General features: G+C 39.5%; 1 protein-coding gene across 1 annotated transcript; it reads left to right on the forward strand.

The window, feature by feature from the left end:
• The first annotated feature begins 8314 nt into the window (after positions 1 to 8314).
• LOC147889654 (1-aminocyclopropane-1-carboxylate oxidase-like) lies at positions 8315 to 9665 on the forward strand. Its single transcript, XM_087391287.1, has 3 exons — positions 8315 to 8706; positions 8896 to 9226; positions 9399 to 9665. Exons 1-3 carry the CDS (start codon positions 8315 to 8317, stop codon positions 9663 to 9665), a joined length of 990 nt encoding a protein of 329 aa, XP_087247413.1.
• The last annotated feature ends 8674 nt before the right edge of the window (positions 9666 to 18339 follow it).

The following is an 18339-nucleotide window of genomic DNA, read 5'->3' on the forward strand; positions in this document are numbered from 1 at the left end:
GCCAATGTTGGGACTGAAGTAGAATAAGTACTATAGGACACTGTCATTTTTATGATGTGCATGTGACTCAATCAATATTCCCATACATTTCTCTCTTGCCTTGAGAGGTCTCAACTTGTTTTGGTGCTGCAAAGTGGCAGTCTCGTTCTATACGGCCATGAGTCTCTAATTACATGATTGAGATTTCCTATGTAGAGCCTTTTCTTAGTTTTTGCATTAGATCGTGCCATTTTCCCTTCATTCAAAACCTTTATCTTTTTGGTGGAGGATCTCTTTGCAAATGTTATGGGCCATTATTAAGGTAAGCTAACCAAGAAACAAGTCCAAGTCCATGGATCCGACTCCTCTCATTACGGATTTCATACGATGGAGTAGCCCTTGACATTGTCTCTTATATACTTCTAATAGGATAATCCTATGTTGGGGCTATCACTGGTCTTAGACGACTCTAATAGACACTTTGGACTCTTGGAAATCTATGAAGACATCCATTTATTTTGGAAATTATTTTTGGGAGTACTATCTTTCTTTCCAGATGCTTGAGGGGGTTGGTTGAGATATATGCCCTGTTGACAGGATTGGTCACAAAAGGGAGAATCTTTTAGATACTTTTCACTAAGAAACCTTTGCTTCTGCATGTATGAGTCTAGGACATTATAGTTTGAGACTTTCAGTCATGGTAAATATAGTTGGATTTGGACCCTTTTATAGTTTGATGGTAGAGGAGTTGATTTTACTGTCAACTACTACCACCCATGCTCCACCCCAAAGATCCCTTATCTTGGGAAGAAAAACAAATACGACGCTCTCGTAAGACCATGGCTTTTCAACAATGTTAGAAGATGAATGAGGGAATCAAACTTGACCAGCTTGCGGAATAACTCTTATCTCTTCATACTTCTTATCTCTTCGTAACTCTTATCTCTTCGTGACTTTGATTTTGCGTTCTAAGATAGCTTGGAGCTTATGCAATCTTTTTGGTTTGGCCCTAGTTGTGATCTCAATGTCAGGCAAGAGATGGTCATTCCTATATTTTTAGTCTCTATAATTTGCAATTTCAACAATTTTGCACTCAAATTTTGAGACTAACTTCTTCAACAAAGCTGTAGCTTCTCCAAAGGTCTACAACTTCTTAGTTCAAGCTAGAATGTGATTCCTTATGTATTGGAAAATATGGAGCTTGCAATATGGCTGTCCACAAATTTCCATCACTACTTCAGAAAGGAGTCCTTTGTAAAACTGATTACCATCTGCTTCGTTTTGGGTCTTCCTATACTCTGCCCTTTAATTAAACATGCCAAGGTTTGAATTTTGTTTATCTAGATGGTGCAACATGGATAACAATTGTGTGCTAGCTTTGAAGCCTGGCTTCTACAACATGGATGAATGATTCTAACTTTTGTCTTGTTGTGATGGTGCCAGATGAGTTGGCCACCTCTCCATTGGATTTGCAAGGTAGAAGGGTCAACATTTGCTTGGGTGTAGCCAATCGCGAAACTTTTTTCGAGGCCATTTTGGGGCCGTGCTAGATGTGTTCCTTGGTGAGATTTTGAATTTTGAATGGCCCCATGCTCTAGTCGAAAATTTTCTCACACAAAAAATAATTTTGATTAGTAAATGTATGTCACACATAGACACTTATTTCTTTACACACACACATACACATACACACACTTTCCCAACTATAAATTATTCTTTTATGTACTCCCCATGAAATCTCCCCTTTACACTCTCTTTTTAACCACTCCATACACCAGGACCACTAATCCTCCCATATGTCCTCTAATCCCTTCTCAATCCATGCACTCATTCACTCATTACTCCACGTGACTTAATTTTTTTTTAATTATCTAAGAATCCATATGGTTGTCTATATTCCTAGGTAAAGTGATAATAAGCTGGGGAATATAGACAGTACCTATCTGCCCAAATGTAACTATGATGTTCTAACACTTAGCTTGTTTGGATGGTGGCAGGTAAGTGGACCCCGACCTTGGAACCCAGACATGACATCCATCATAGGGATGGTGTGTTGTGCGACTTCAAGAGGCACACCTTGAACATGTTTATGTACTTCCAGGAAAAACAATCCTTATTCTAGAACGAGCATAATCAAAGCATCCTCCTTTGGTCAAGTGAGGTCGTTGGCGATTTACACCAGTTGAGGCTCTACAGCTTCCAATGCAAGGCTCAACTCCTTTACATTAGCAAGGTTGTCATAGCCTTGATGGCCACCCTCTTCCTTTGTTTTCTTGGCTAGACTGAGTTTCAGAAGTACCTTTGATAATTATTCCCACACCTTATGTGAGATGTTGTGGCTCACTCCAAAATCCACCAACTAACTTTCCAGCTAAGCTATAGAGTAATGGACAAATTCCACATTTTGAAGTAGCCTAGGGCCTATTATTATCGTAGGTCCAAACATAAGTACGTCACATTGTATTAGGGTCACGCTTCAATAAATTTGCATTTAGCTAGAGACATTGACAATCCTTGCATGTTTTTGACATATTTGTATCCATACAATTACAAGGAGTGGGAGCTTGCAACATGCATAATTGGGGTGTTGCATGTCCTTCATGCTGAAATTGGTAGTCTTTAGTATGAAGGTCACACATGATCATAGTTGAAGAAGGATTGAATCTTCTTTTATGACTCTATGTTCATCATGCCGCACATCAAGATGGAAGATTAGAATCTCTTTCCATGGCTTCTTTTAACAATCCAGATGATGCTTCCAAGCACAGAGATGAACAAATCATATAGAAGTAGAATATTTAATGATGTCAGAAATACTATGAAGCCAACTTTTGGTGGCGAAATGCTAGGCTGAGTTGGTTTCTTCTATTTCCATAGTTTTTATTTCTTCGGATATGTGCACAGAATAGGCAATAAGGATTGAGACTCCAGAATGTACAGAATTTGCAAAACTAGGTAGATAACTTGATTGGACATTGTTGGAAGTGCTATCTTTGGGTTTGGGTTCTATCCCAAGGATCCCAATGAACCTTACGTATGTAAGTTAGATAGCTGAACAAGCCAAATGATTTTGTGTAGCCTCTACTAGTAGCCTACATAAGGCGCTACATTATGGATAATGCAACAACATTGCATTATGGACAATGCAACAACATTGCATTATAAAGCAATGCATTAATGTGACAGGCTACCAGTAGAATGCTATGTTATGGATATCGATACAGGTGTAGCATTACGGTAACTTCTTGAAATTGCATTATGAATATTACACCAAGCATTGCATTAGCTAACGCATTGAAGTTGTGTTAAGGTTATTGCAATGTGAGTTGACTTTTTATTGCAACATGGGTAGGTGACTATTAGCAATAGCATTAAATGTCAATTGGTAGTTGGTGAGATTTATCAGGGTCAGGTGAGATAATGGTACATTGCACTACGTTGTGGCCTTGCATTAGCATTATTACAATGTGGTGTCACATTAAGGTTAATGTAACATGCCTATCCCACATAGTCTGTCGATGGGAGTTTGATGATTTTAAGTTTTTGTGTAGGTTTGCGAGCTTCAAGAGGCCACCCTATATTAACTATTCTACCTATTGCAAACAAAAAACAATAACAAGAAACACATTTGAGGAGAATGGGAGTGAGATGGGAGTTGTTTTTTAGTATTTTATGTTGTTAAATTAGAGTAGAAGAGAGGTAAGGTGATTGCTGAGGTGTTTGTGCAATAAAAAATAAAGACAAATGTTGTGAAATGATTTTTTTGGGGGAATTTCAAGTTACCTTGATATCCCTAGTAATGACGCCAAAGCTGTGGTCTTGATGGTGACTCATGTGTCATGGGATGTTGTCGATATGCCGATGGGCTCTACTCCACGCGACTCCTATTTGGGAGCAATGAAAGAGCTTATCGATCACTAATGTCACTCTAATAGCTTTCGGACCATTGCAATGTGTTTCCATGAAGAAGAAAGGGGATGGGAAGGTGGGGAGAGAGAGAGAGAGCAAAAAGGGGATGGGAAGGAGGACGCTGAGGGGGGAAGAGAGAAAGAGGGAGTGACAATCTCAAGAGCACTCCAATGGAAAAAAGAGAACACTCAAAATAACTCATTGAGGGAAAAGAGAGCTTTTATTCCAAACTTGTGAAGACTAAAGTCAACTTTTGGTCTTATATACATCTCACCTTTTCAAAGGAGGGCCACCAACCCTATACTCTCACTTCCACTCTCTATTCTCTCTTTTTACAAATCACTTGGGCCTTTTTGGCTCCAAGGCATAATCACCTATACATTCTAATGATCCTTATGAGATCCTTGACAATGTCATGATGTCAAAATGATGCCTTTGTTACCCAATGTGGTTAATTGTACACCACCATTAAATATATATTTTAAATATTTTAACTCATTTTTAATGATGCCATTGAATACTAATACCAAGATGATGTATATGTACACCAATTCTTTACGAGAACACTTATCTTCTCATGTGTCCAAGGATCGAAATAATGCAAGTGGGTGTGTAAAGTATATGGCTTAATGATTTTGTATAACCATGGGAACACTTATCTTCTCATGTGTCCAATGATCAAGAGTACTCGATGCAAGTGGTTGTGTAAAGTATTCGGCTTACTTATTCTCACATGTCATTTCTAGTTTCAAGCACTACTACAATATTTGTTCATGGTACAATGATTTCTCTATATGTTAAGTGGGTATATTAAATATTTGCCTTAACTATTTTGGCTTGTTTAAAAATTATTTTTTTCTAAGATAGGAAAAAAACGATGTGACTATGATATTCAAAAATTTGGACTTTTATGTAGTCCAATTATGAAATTGGACTTTATTGAAGTCCAAAAGTTTTGAGTACACTATTGGATATGGTTTGTGATAGAAGACTTATCATTTGAATTTGGCCCAAGATTTTATTCACTCTTACACTTAATAATCTAAGATCTTTATGTTGTTTCTCAATAAAATATGATGCTATAAGTTTTATCAACTATAGGGGAGCCTCTCCAAAAATGGCTCTGTAAGAGTCGAGCCATTGGATGCAATAGAAAATGCTGCTTGGCCATAAGAGAGGCCAAATGGGCATGTCTTTTTACCCCTTGCACCATGGATGTTATCAAAGAAAGAGATGGTAGTGGTGAAGTGAGCTATCACTCTACAATTTGTACTCCCACTGGATGCATGAGAAGTTTGAAGGGGGCCTTCACAAAGAGCAAGAAAAGAGGTGCAGAGCAATTATACGGCTTGAAATCTCATGATTGGCACAAGATGCTCCAAGTAAGTATGACTTGGCATACTCTCTTTTTGCTTCCAAATTTGTGAGTATAGAAGTAACTAATCAACCATCACTCATGTGTTCAGTTCATAGTACCTACTAGCATTTCTCATAGTACATCGAAGGACGTGAAACATTGTATTTACAAGATGGATGAGCTTATGAGGTACTTCACACTATACAAAATGTGAAGCATATCAATGCGTGATGCAAGGTTTTCTCACAGTGCATTTGGTGGATGAGATTGCTATATGCAGCATGGTACATGCACGATGGTTGTTCTTCCTCGAGCGCTTCATGAAGATCTTGAAGGGTTTTGTGAGGCAAAATGCAAAGATCGAAGGTAGCATGACCGAGGGTTGGTTGGTACGAGAGTCACTTGTATATATTTCTGAGTTTCTTATTGATGTGGATAGCTCTCTCCACGACTATGGAGAGATGAAAAGACCTAAGGATGACCTCTAAGGGAAAGGATGGAGCAAAGTAATGGACATGGAGTTGCTTAATAATCTAAACCTCTATTGCATGCTTAATAGTGATGTGATGAAAAGATGGGTGACAAGATCTGAGGATGCAAAGGCAAGAAGACAAGGAGAAATTAGGGCCCTCTTCCATACACACCATGGATCTCAGTGCCATACCCTAAACATCTAGGAGCACTTCCAAAGGATATTCATGTCAATTGGCTACTTGACGAAATGGAGAGAGCAGAGAGAGACGAGGGGATGCATATCACAATGGAAGAATGGGAGTATGCTAGAGGATGCATGAAAAAGGTCAGTATATAGAATGTTATGCATAAGTTATGAGCTTTCAGTAATTTAAATTGCTTATTCGATTGATTTTGTCTTGGTGTAGTGTACTATGTTCAATGCTATATGGTGTGAGGGCAAGCATTTTTGGACACAATAGATTGATGATAAGAGACACAAACAAGATTGCAGTGTCGTTGCTAGCTTTGACGGAGCCAATAGAGCCATGGATGGTTATTGTGGCATAATCCAAGATATTATTAAGCTTGAATTTTGGCACTTCTTTGTGTATGTTTTGGATGTCAAGTGGTTTACGGTGTGGTGGAGAGATGCCCTAATGCAACAATCAAATGCCATACAAGTGGCTTTGTAACTATTGACTCCACAAAGTTATGGCAAAGCAAGAAGGACACACTAGTATTACCGCAACAACAATGTGAACATGTACTGTACAGATATATAAAAATACTCACTTCTTTATATTTGATACCTTAAATGCAAGGAAAATAACATGTTTGTATTTGTGTTTGAAGAGGTTTTCTATCAACCAATGGTGGATAATAATAGGTGGTGGCACATCATACCTATTACACCACGTTCCAAAGTGATGTATAGTACATTTACTAATATGGAGCATATGGAGGATGATCATGGCCATGGAGGTGATGATGATCATCATACGAGAGAAGAAGGATCATGAGATAGGAGATACAGATATTCAGGCCATTACCCATGAGGACAAGCCTGCCATTGGTGATGCTAATTTCAATGAGCACAATAGCACAAGTAGTAGTGGGCTAAATGTATTTATAGATTTTCACATTGGTTTGGATATTAAAGTAGATCGTTTGGCAAGGATTGATCTTATTGAGGATGAGATCGAGCCGTAGCCCGTCATTGTATCATCCAAATTTCTATCATATTGGCAAAACTATTTTATATATTGTCTCATTCTCCTCACCTCATTTGATTTTTGTATTTGTGTGTTTGGCAAAAAGCATAGTATCGTGTGTGACACATTCATAGAATTAATATTTTTATTAAATTAGGTGCTTTGGTAATCATGGGCAATGTTTGGGAAGTAGTGATCACATTTAGCATCCTGCAATACAATTTTAAACTCTGCTGCGCGTTTATAAACGCATCTATTTTACAATGTAGATGCGCTATTAAACGCATGTATAACCGTGTTGATAAACACATGTATAACTGTGTTGATAGATGTGTCAATAACCGCACTAGTAGATGTGCCCATATTTTCATTAAGTTTATCAGCGCTTATAGATGCGCTCGCTATTTTGTGCATCTATCGAGCACGTCTATGGTTGTGTTGTGTTGTTGTGATACTGTTGCCTACTTGAGTTCACAAAACCATCGAAATGTATCCAAGCATCTATATTTAATTCAAGTGCATTCAAGTGAATAGAACAATCGTACAAATCCTAGAAGCAATGCTATCTTCTATCTTGATATATAGAGCTAAATGTCCACATCTAGTGTTTCCCTATTTTCTCTCTCAAAATGAACTTGAGGACAATGGTTTTGTGGGAACTTTACGATTTGAGGATTGAAAGGTTAGAGGGAAAGAGCCTGGGGAGCCCTTTCTCAGTAGGGAAGCCCTAAGAAGGCGACGAGCGATCAGTAGGCCATGAGCCACCTTTTTTAACAGCTTTTCAACTAAAAAGGATTGACTTAGGCCTTTTCCCGATTGTTAAGAGCTTGAAGGAGGTGGCGTGGTGAACTGTTGGTACTTAGAGTGGTAATTTCAGCAGCGACGAGTTACATTTGCCATGTGTTGATGCAATAGGTGCAATTACACGTGAGTTTGCCATGTCAGTCTGCTCTGTCACACAACAAACTGCTCTGCACGGTCTTTCGCACAGTAGACTGCTCTCAATGCTTTGGAGTTTGCATTTCTTGTGTTTTCCCATTTTGTTTTGACCTTGCTCTAGTTGGCTTTTTATCTTTACTTTGATCTCGAAGGCATTTGGGAGATGTATCTTCCATGACCTTAACCATTGATTGAAGTGACACAAAAAGTTATGATATTTAACATGGAGATGAGTTAAAACCCTTTTCCCACGACTTTCTTTAGAATTTTGTCCGATGCAAAGGGTATCCAAGCATCTAAGATCTAATGGAATTATCTGGAAGCAGCATCTCAAATGTTTAGGCTCGTAAGACGCCCTCTTGTTTGCATGCATTCGTTCTTTTGTATTTTATGTGACTTTGGAAGAGCTTGCCATTGCTCACGTTAGCTCATCAATCCCAAGCTTCCGTCCACCCAATCCGCCATGGGATCTCTCGCCCCAACCGTTCCCGTCATCGACCTCTCCCCCCTCCAAAATGGATCCGAGAAATCTCGCTCCTACATCGTCTCCCTTGTTCGCGACGCTGCTCGCGACTGGCAGTGTTTTCAGATTGTTAACCATGGCCTCTCCTTGGACCTCACCGACAAGACCTTCAATATCTCCAACGACTTCTTCATGCTTCCCCACGAGGAGAAGATGAGGTCGCGGCTCGCGCCCGGGGTGAAGGCGCCCGCCCCCATTGGCTACGATAGCGAGTTCTTCGCCAGGGGTGAAAGGGAGCACAAGGAGAGGTTGTTTTTCACCTGGAAGGGGGATAGCACTCGCGAAGAAGGCAATGAGTTCAATGTCTGGCCAGAGAAACCAGAAACTCTGCGGTAATATCCTTTGTGTAGAAAGGCCACTTCTTTGTTGAGCTGAGCACTTGGATTCACTGTGCCTGTGTGTGTGTGTGACTTTCACTAAATAAAAAGTGTGTGTGTGTGTGTGTGTGAGAGAGAGAGAGAGAGAGAGAGAGAGAGAGAGAGAGAGAGGATTGATCTCCCATTTCACCTTGTTTTCGACAGGCCTCTCGTCAAAGAACATGCTTCCAAAACCGAATCTGTGGGGAAACTCGTTTTCGGTCTGATATCCGAGAGCTTGGGTGTTCAGAAAGACAGCCTGGATAACTTCTTTCCCAACAGAATGAGCATGTACTCGTTCTTCCGCTACCCTGCACCGCCGATGGAGTCGGAAGAAGATGAAATTGTTGGATTCGCACCGCACACAGACTTTAGCATTAACACTATCCTAGTACAGGATGATGTGGGTGGCTTGCAGATTGAAAAAGACGGCGTGTGGTATCCGGTTACCCCAATTAAGGGAGCCTTTGTAGTGCTACTTGGCGATGTGTTACAGGTGTGCCTTTCGATCGATTTCATTTAAAATGGTGTTGTTGGTCAAGCTTGCGACCTCACAATCAACGTAATTCAGGCTGATCATTAGACCATGTTCATGTATGGTAAGACGACGGAAGTACGATTTTCTGAATGATTAATCGTCGCTAAAACGGCGTCATGGGCAAGCGCAGGTGTGGAGCAACGGCGAGTACAAAGCGGTAAACCACCGTGTGATGAACAAGAAGGGGAGGACTCGGCACTCCATATCGTTCAGCAGCACGCCAGTGCTAGAAGCAACGATTGCTCCATACGCCAAGTTCACGACAGGCGCGGGGAAACAGGCAGCCTATGAGTCGTTCAAATATGGAGAGCACCTCGAGTATCGCTGGAAGAACAAGAAGAATGCGGTGGGCGTGGCCGACGTTACCGTCGACATGTATGCACTGCAGACTGTGTAATACATAAGCCTATTTTGCCTATACTACATAAGCCGATAGTTTGATATACTCTGCTGCATTGTCAACTCAACGCACATAGCTACCAGCATGTTCAAATTAGTGAATATAGTACAAGATTATCTTTCTCTAAGGACACCTCGGTCTTTCACTAAAGAACACATTTCAAGAATGGAAATAAACAATCAAACTTAATGTTTTGGAATTATCTTTGAAGGGATCCAACAAATATGGCGTTTGTATTTGTCCTCTTTAAAATAAGCATGCACCTAAAAACAATGCATATTCATGTATACTTTTAATAAATAAATAAATATATATAAAAGAAACATAAGGGCTTATATTACTAAAGGAGGGGGCAACCCCAACAACCCATTATAAAAACATAGCCAACAAAGAAGGGCAGCCCTAGGCCTACGCCAGGATGACAAATCACACCCAATTGACTACGTCAGGGCACGTTTTAGTTCCGCCAAACATTGGGCTTCTAAGGACTGCGTGGTCTCAAGGACCTTAGAGATGCCCACTAGAGAGGATTTAATACAAGCCAATATGAGACCCTTAGCATACGCCGACTTTCTGGTATTTCGTAATACTAACTGGTTCCTAACCAGCCAAATAGAATAACAAACCACGCCCCTAATATACAACCAACATGCCTTTAATGTTGAGGGTAGCCCATGTGAGTCACCAAGCCCAGGTTCTTCATTTTGATGGATCTACTCAAATGCATGAATCCAAGATTCGTTGGTCTATGAGGATCCCGCGAGGATGAGTTTTTATATCCCTTTCAATATGTTCCAAAAGTGTCTTCCATTTCTTTTTAAATATTGTAGTCTCATTGTAGTATTGTCTTCCCTTCAACCTCCTCCTTATACCTTGACCAAATTAATCAACTTTTCTATTCTCTTATAGCCCATGACAAACTCCATTGCGCATTAGTATCTTATTTAACAAAAGAAAGACAAACAATAAACAAAACCTAATTTATCTTTGACTAGCTATGTTGTGAAGCGAAACAAGGACTCGCCTAAAACTTCGTGGGTTGCAGCAAATCCAAATCATAGTGCATGTTCAAAGAGAACTAAAGAACAACTGGGGAGCATTGGGAACAAACTTGAATGAAAGACAGAGTAAATAGATGGGACGACGACAAGATACAAAGACAAGATATGGTGTGAAAAATATCTTTTGAAAATAAGAAAGGAGCTTGAAAGGGACAAGTCACAACTAACACATGATAAATGGGAGAAGGATGGGACATGGTGCTATACTTTATTTGGAATTGATCACAGTTGGAGAAGTGAAATTTTCAATGCATTTTGAGATGCCAAATATTTGAAAAACATGGTTGCCATGCTTTACCTCTGGCTTTACACAACACCAAATTGAATTGCCTTATGCCCTCTAAACATGTGGACCCAAAGAGGCCCAAAATGGCTAAAAAGGCAAAAGGAAAAATATGGCTTGCTAGTTCTATGGATTAAGAAATGGAGCCACCTTTGACATGCTTATGGGCCTTATTCCAAGGAACTGAGTGTAAAAGTAACCATTGCAAAATGGCTGCAAATATCACCAAGGGTCAAATGTTTTAAGACCACCATGCAGTAGCTCGATAAGTGTACAGTGCATTGTTCAATAAATTTTTTCTTTTCAACCATATAAGAAACAATTGTTATGTATCGTCAAATGTATGCACACAATTATAGTGCAATATTATATAGTCCCTAAACCATAGCAAATGCTCTCAATGAATTGCCTCCTTTGGTTTGTGGGAAGGTTGACTATTGCAATTTTAAATGAACACTTGCTTCCATGTATATGTAGAATAATTATTTGATGTTTTAAAATTAATATTCCAAGATATGTATGCCAATGTTTTAATCTCACATTCAAGCTCAAAATGTGTAGATTAATTTAGACACCAAGTTTATCGAATTCCATTCAATATTAATACATAAGTTGCGAATCAAGCAAGTTATCCATACGCAATATATTCCTTGAACTTCACAAAAAATGGCTACACTTGATGATGGTAAGGATTTAAATATAAAATGTATGGGGAATTTCTTACATCTATACTCTCTCTTGTCTCTTGAGCTATCCATACACCATGGGCATAGATGAGGAAATAGACAAAACCTTTATACTAGTAGAAGGGCCAAGACATAGAATCACGAGTGAGGATGATGTTAGTAGAAAATGCTTGGAAGGAGGTAGATTGCCTAGCTATGGAATTGATTGTAGAAGATATTAAGATTTAAACTTGTAAAATGGACGGGCCATGAGCAATGGAGGCCTGGATGTTGAGTTTCCACTCACACAGAAAATGATAGAATGAAGATGTTGGAGTAGACAGAGCTTCACCACAGTTCCAGAACCTCACGGAATCGGAAGCAGCTTCATAGATAGAAGTTTTGGACTGCTCTGAATCTAGTGGGAGTGTCTGAACTCCAAATGGTGGCCTAGATATGGAGATCCAACACACGAAATCCGCGCAAGAACTTGAATTTTGTCACTTTTTACAAGAGATGTAACTTTTCACTGAAAACTCGGATGACAGAGATGTGAAAACAAAAAATGAAGTACTCAAAGTCTTCTACAACTTTATTTTTGATCTCAGGGTGAGATTCTACTTCTAGAGAAAGATATCTTCATCATAATACCCTCAAGTCTAAAATAGACTCTCTTTTACCTCCGAAACCACCTACTAGCTTGCCAAAAAACCACTTAGAGAACTTTCCAAATGTTTCTACAAGGTCTCTGCACATTAGGATGTAGGTATAGTCACCCAATGGAGATTTTCGTTCCTCCCACAGAGCTTTAGTAGCAGAGTTTGGGCTCTAGGCTCACACCCGAGCTCAATACCTGCACTCTGATGCCAGTTGAGAGATCTCAACAACAGAAGTCGAATGGAAGAAGGTGAGAGAGAGGGAGAGGCAGAAGAGAGGAGTCACACAAGCTTTTGGTGGGTGCAAAACACCCTAATCTTCTATTTCATCCATACATATATGTGTTTGAGTATTGTACATAACCGGGGTTAAGGTATAGTGGCCTTTAACCCCACAAAATCTCGACCCATGATGATTTTGCTAGAAGGTCAAAGATTTTTCTCATCTTTTTCATAAGGTTCGGCCGTAAGGATAAAACTTTCCCGCATACGCTCACAGGCACATATATATACATATGTAGACACTTGAAAATATTTGGCCGGTAAGGTCAAAACTTTTCCAAGTAGCACCTAAACGTTTTCCTCATTCTCCATAGAGATTTAGCTTATTAGATTTTGCTACAAAATCAAAACAGTTCCAAATATTTTTAAAACCACCACTCTAGAATAAGATTTAGTCATAAGAATGCAGCTTTTTGATGCTTTCCAAACCATCCCTAGAGGGATGACATCTTGGACCAGATGTTTGAAAGCTTAGACCTTGTGGCCAAAACTTCCAGGGGAAACAAGCTCATGAAGAGTATCTCACAAGCAAAATCTTGACCCATGAAGATTTTTCTAGAAGGCCATAGAGCTTTTCCTCATCTTGTTCATTAGATTTGGCCATAAGGTCAAAACTTTCCCGCATACACTCATAGGCACATATATACACATATGTAGACACTTGAAAAGATTTGGTCACAAGGTCAAAACATTTGCAAGCAGCACCTATAAGTTTTCCACATTCTCCATAGAGACTTGGCTTATTAGATTTTGCCCCAAGGTCAAAACATTTCCAAATCAATTTTTGACCCTGTGGCCTCTAGGGGGAAAAGCTCATGAAGAGTATCTCACAAACAAAATTTTGACCCATGACGATTTTGCCAGAAGGTCAAAGCTTTTCCTCATCTTGTTCATAAGATTTGGCCATAAGGTCAAAAGATTCCCACACACACACACACACACACACACACACACACACATACATATGTGATCACTCGAAAAGATTTTGCCACAAGGTCAAAACTTTTCCATAGCTTGTTTAGAAAGAAACACTTATATGGATGACATCTTGAACCAAATGTGTGAAAGTTTAGACCTTGTGTCCAAAACTTTCAAGGGAAACAAACTCATGAAGATTATCTCTCATAAGGTCAAAACTTCTATAATGCTTTATGAACATGTTGACACCTTCTAATCATCATAACAACTTCAGCATCAAAACTTTCCTAAGCTTTGTGAGTGTGTATATACCATAGAGAGAGAGAGAGAGAGAGAGAGAGAGAGAGAGAGAGAGAGAGAGAGAGAGAGAGAGAGAGAGAGAGATTGGTATGGGGGAGTGGGAGAGATAGTACCATGTGGTAGAGTTTGTTATTTCAAAATTAATTTACTAACTATGAGCTATCATTTATATTTTAGGAGTCATGGGTGAAGAAATCCAGTGCAAAGATTTGGTCAACTTGATGCTTAACCAAGAAGTTGTGGCTATAGGAAAGGTACATGCAATAAATCCATTTGACACATGCCATGGGAAAATTCTCGATGTTGGGTGCCTATCGGTGTGAGTGGAGGAATGTCTCAATAGTAGTGCACTTTTACCATTCCCAACTGATGATGCATGCAAAGATTGTGATGTTGTTGTTGGTAGTTTTGTCAAGCAGACTCGCAAAAATATAATGAAGGTGGTACAAAAATAGGATGGAAGACAACACAATGCTTTGGACCTTAAAAATGGTGGATCTAACCTATGTAATGGTGGTGGGATACTAATTCAACATTGTGAGGAGATGCTTGAGGATTATGAATGTCTCATGAATGTATTGGTGTACATGATTTGTGGAGAGAAAGGAAAGTGGTACAATGGTCAGAGGGAAAAACATAGCACCTTGGCACTGGGGTCATCCTTCTGGCTTACCCATATGAGGCTATTGATGTTGAACTACTAGGAGACCTTGATGTGGAAGTAGTGGTGGATAGGACATACAATGCCGATGCATCGTCAACTCTACATGATGATCTAAATTGTGTTAATTTGGTGAGGTGGCCTATCAAGAGACTCTCATTTGAGGATGGAAGACCATTGCAAGATGACAAACACATGAGTGATAACATGTATGAACCTGATAGAGTTGATGGAATAGAGGATTCTAGAGAGGATTTCATTCCAAGCAAGAATTCAATCTACATTAAAAAGAGAATGTAATGTATGGTGAAACGGAAGGCTAGGGTTGTCACTCAAAAGGCTTCTACATTAAGGTTATGTATGGATAATATTTTAAAAGTAGGTACAACTGAATGTTGTGCTAAAAAATGTTGCCAAACTCACTAGTCGGGAAGCAATAAAAGATAAGTGCACAACTACTTTTGGAGCTTGAACTCTGAAGCACGCACTAACTATGTGTATGACATTTTTGACTCAACAAATTGTGTTGATAGTGTGGGTACATGAAGATATAATTTTGTGGTTAATGGGAAGGCAATGCCATGGTATAAGATATATGGCATCCCAAAGACTCATTTTATAGGTACAGAGGGCATTTTGAGTAGGGTGTGCATAAAGCCATCCATGGAAACAAGGGAGTCTTAAGGAAATCTTGGGATCACACTTAGATAGGAAGAGCAATTATGATATACTTTCTGGAGAAGAATGCATACAAAATGCCCCACAAAAGACAAATAGGAGAAGATGGGTCAAGAAATAAGCAAGTAGACATCTTCAACGAAGTTAATAGCACCTTGGGACAACTAGGTTATAAGGATATGTCTATGTACACATTCAATCAAATATGGACCATAGAGTTCAAGGATGTAAGTCTTTCAAAGATGAGTGAGCTCTCCAAGTGTAGCACTTGTTCGGAGAATCTCAAAGAACAATTGGGGGCAAAAAAATGTAAACAAGAATGCGATAAACTCTTGAGGCGACATCGATGCCACATGTTACGACAACAGAGCTATAGAAGCCTCTATTATTCATGGTGCTTGGCATCGCAATTGAATCCAAAAAAAACTTTTGTATCATACATGACAAGATGGATCAACAAAAGATAGCAATACCAATATTGAGGGTACGATTGAAAGAGACAGACAAATGCCCTCAATTGCTAGTTTCACTAACTCATGGAAAGGCAATATGGTCACTTCAGTTTGGGATTATGGCCTCATGACCCAAAATTCACTATTGCATCATTGTCCATGTGTTTGCAAAACTTAGAGAGGTTGGAGAGACATGAGAAGGGTGATCTGGCAGAGGATGGTATGCTGAGATCAAGAAATACACTTCTAAATCCACTAAATTCATGAAAGGAACTGGATCATCACCAAGGTAATATCAATAAAAACATGTGTGTGGATAAGATGATAGCATCGGATGGTCAAATGGAGTTCAAACAATTGCCTAAAAACTTATAACTACAACTTCACAATTGTGGATTAGAGAATAAAATTCGCTACTTGTTTGCATTTTTATTGCTTTTCATGGCAAGAGGGACCTTCAAGATGATACAGCTGGGATTTCTTATGGTGGGTAATACAAATGAGGACATTCATGCCATGTTTAGCAAATTCTCTGAGAAGCTCAGGACAAGCATGACTTGCACTTTCCCACACCTGATGCATCATTTTCAAATGTGTTAATCTTCAAGGCTCGCACCATTCCTAATAACCCATGTCCCTGATTTCAAGAGTTACTCGATGGCTTCTTGTGTGATGGACAGGATGCATTGGGGACATTAAAAGCCACTATAATTTAGGTTTTATATGAAAGGAAACATGCCAAACATACAGTACAAGACGACGCACGAGAGGCTGGCAAAAATGGCAAGGAGCGAGGCTTGGGGATCTTGTTGAGATCGCAGAATCAGGTGTGAGAGGAGTGGAGCATGAAGCATCGGAGAGTGCAGCAAGAGGCTGAAGCAGTGCCAAGAAGCATCGAATCAGATGTGAGAGGAGGAGGAGCCTCCTGCTCCTACTCTTGCTCCTCCATGTCGACAAACCAGTGCCTCCTACTTGTAATTAAATTCATGTCGACAAACATTACAATACAGTCTCAGCAACTCGATTCTGTTGTTTTAGGTGCTTTCATCTCCTCCTCCACCGTCGTAGCTTGGTTTTGCTGATCTGTATCACTTGTTTGCTCAGTGTCTTCTAATCTTCCTTCTTCTTTGATGTTTCTACCATTAGAAGTACTTGTTTGCTCATTTCCTGTGATTGGCTACAAGAAGCTCTTCATGAAGCCGAAGATGATGGAGAGGATGTAACCAATAAAGAGCAGGGGCTTGCAGTAGGATGTACGCCACATGTAAGTTTTTACCTTTCTACTTAACTTGGGTATTTATGATCACAATCACTACAAAATGCATTCTCATTGTTTTAATCATGTTCTTTTGTAGTACAAAAACTACTGTGCATTGTGGTCACATGGACGGCACTTTTGTGTGGAACGTATCGATTCAAGGAGAGTCACATATATTATGGATTCATGGCTAGCTTTGTACAAGATAGCTGAGCAAGTGCTTTATTGTGGGACCATACGTGACATCTATGAAGTTGATTTTAGATGATTTAGTATTTTCATTCTTGATGACCTAATTTGTATCTTCAACATAGGTGGTCTTTCATACGGATCATTTGGATCCAAGATGGTGGCACTCCAAGTTTCTCCTTGAAGCAAACATATTTTTGAAGATAGGAATGTGGATACAGAGATGCTGGCAGAAGATCCAAATAATGATGCCGATGGATCTAGGGAAGAGGATGAAGATGACGATATGGGCTGCGAAGAAGGTGACAATAATGACACTATAATGGAGGAAGGTGGAGATCATGACTTTGGGGAAGAAGAGGGAGAACTAGAGGCCAGTGAACTAAAGGATCAAGTCTTAGGTAGACATACAATAGGGGATGATGATGTAGGTGATCAATTGTATGTAAACCTTGAGATAGACATATTTGGTGTGCAAGACTTGGCTCAAGACAAAGCTATCAATGTAAATGCTACTGATTAATTATTTTGACATCCAGGAGACTTCCTATGTGTAATTTGGCCCTCACATTTTCATAGTGACATTTTGTATGTTATGTTCACTATCAATAATATATGAGTGTTTTGATATCAATTTTGGCATACATACTCTTATCATACATACTCTTATATTTTTTATCTTTCAAATGACCAAACTTGTGGTCCAAAATTATTTTGGGACCCTTGGAAATAACTTTCAGTGAAAAGGTCGGTATGGAAAATTGTACCCAAAAGCCGGTGCAAGCGTCGGTGGAAGGGTTGGTAGTACTCGATATGTATGTTAGTATAGGGGTTGGTATATACCAACCTCTATACCTACATACATACCAACTACGATACTGACCTTATATTTTGACATCTACATCAACACCTTTCACACCTGCCAACCATATCGATGATCTTTGTGCCTACACCCGTGAAGTGTTGGTAGATAGCATTGGAAAGAGGCTCGTGTCTTGTAGTGCAAGCTAATTATTAAGGGTGTCAAAGGGCTTAAAGTCATCACTGCTCATATGAGGTACCTAATGACCTCAGATTTTCCCAAGGGTATATTTGTAGATTGGTGCACTCAAGATAATACAATGAATGATGCCCTCATGGCGATGCTCAAGGAGATATTTCCAAACACCTCAAGATATGAGTTTGATGATGAGTACATGAAAAATCGCATGGGCTTTGTACTCCAACTTCATAGGTTGGACATAAGAGATAGGATTAGAAATGGAAGG

This window comes from Dipteris shenzhenensis, chromosome 20 (genome assembly GCF_047967505.1).
Source record: "Dipteris shenzhenensis isolate YYH24624 ecotype China chromosome 20, Dip_SZ_1.0, whole genome shotgun sequence".
Taxonomy (NCBI): Eukaryota; Viridiplantae; Streptophyta; class Polypodiopsida; order Gleicheniales; family Dipteridaceae; genus Dipteris; species Dipteris shenzhenensis.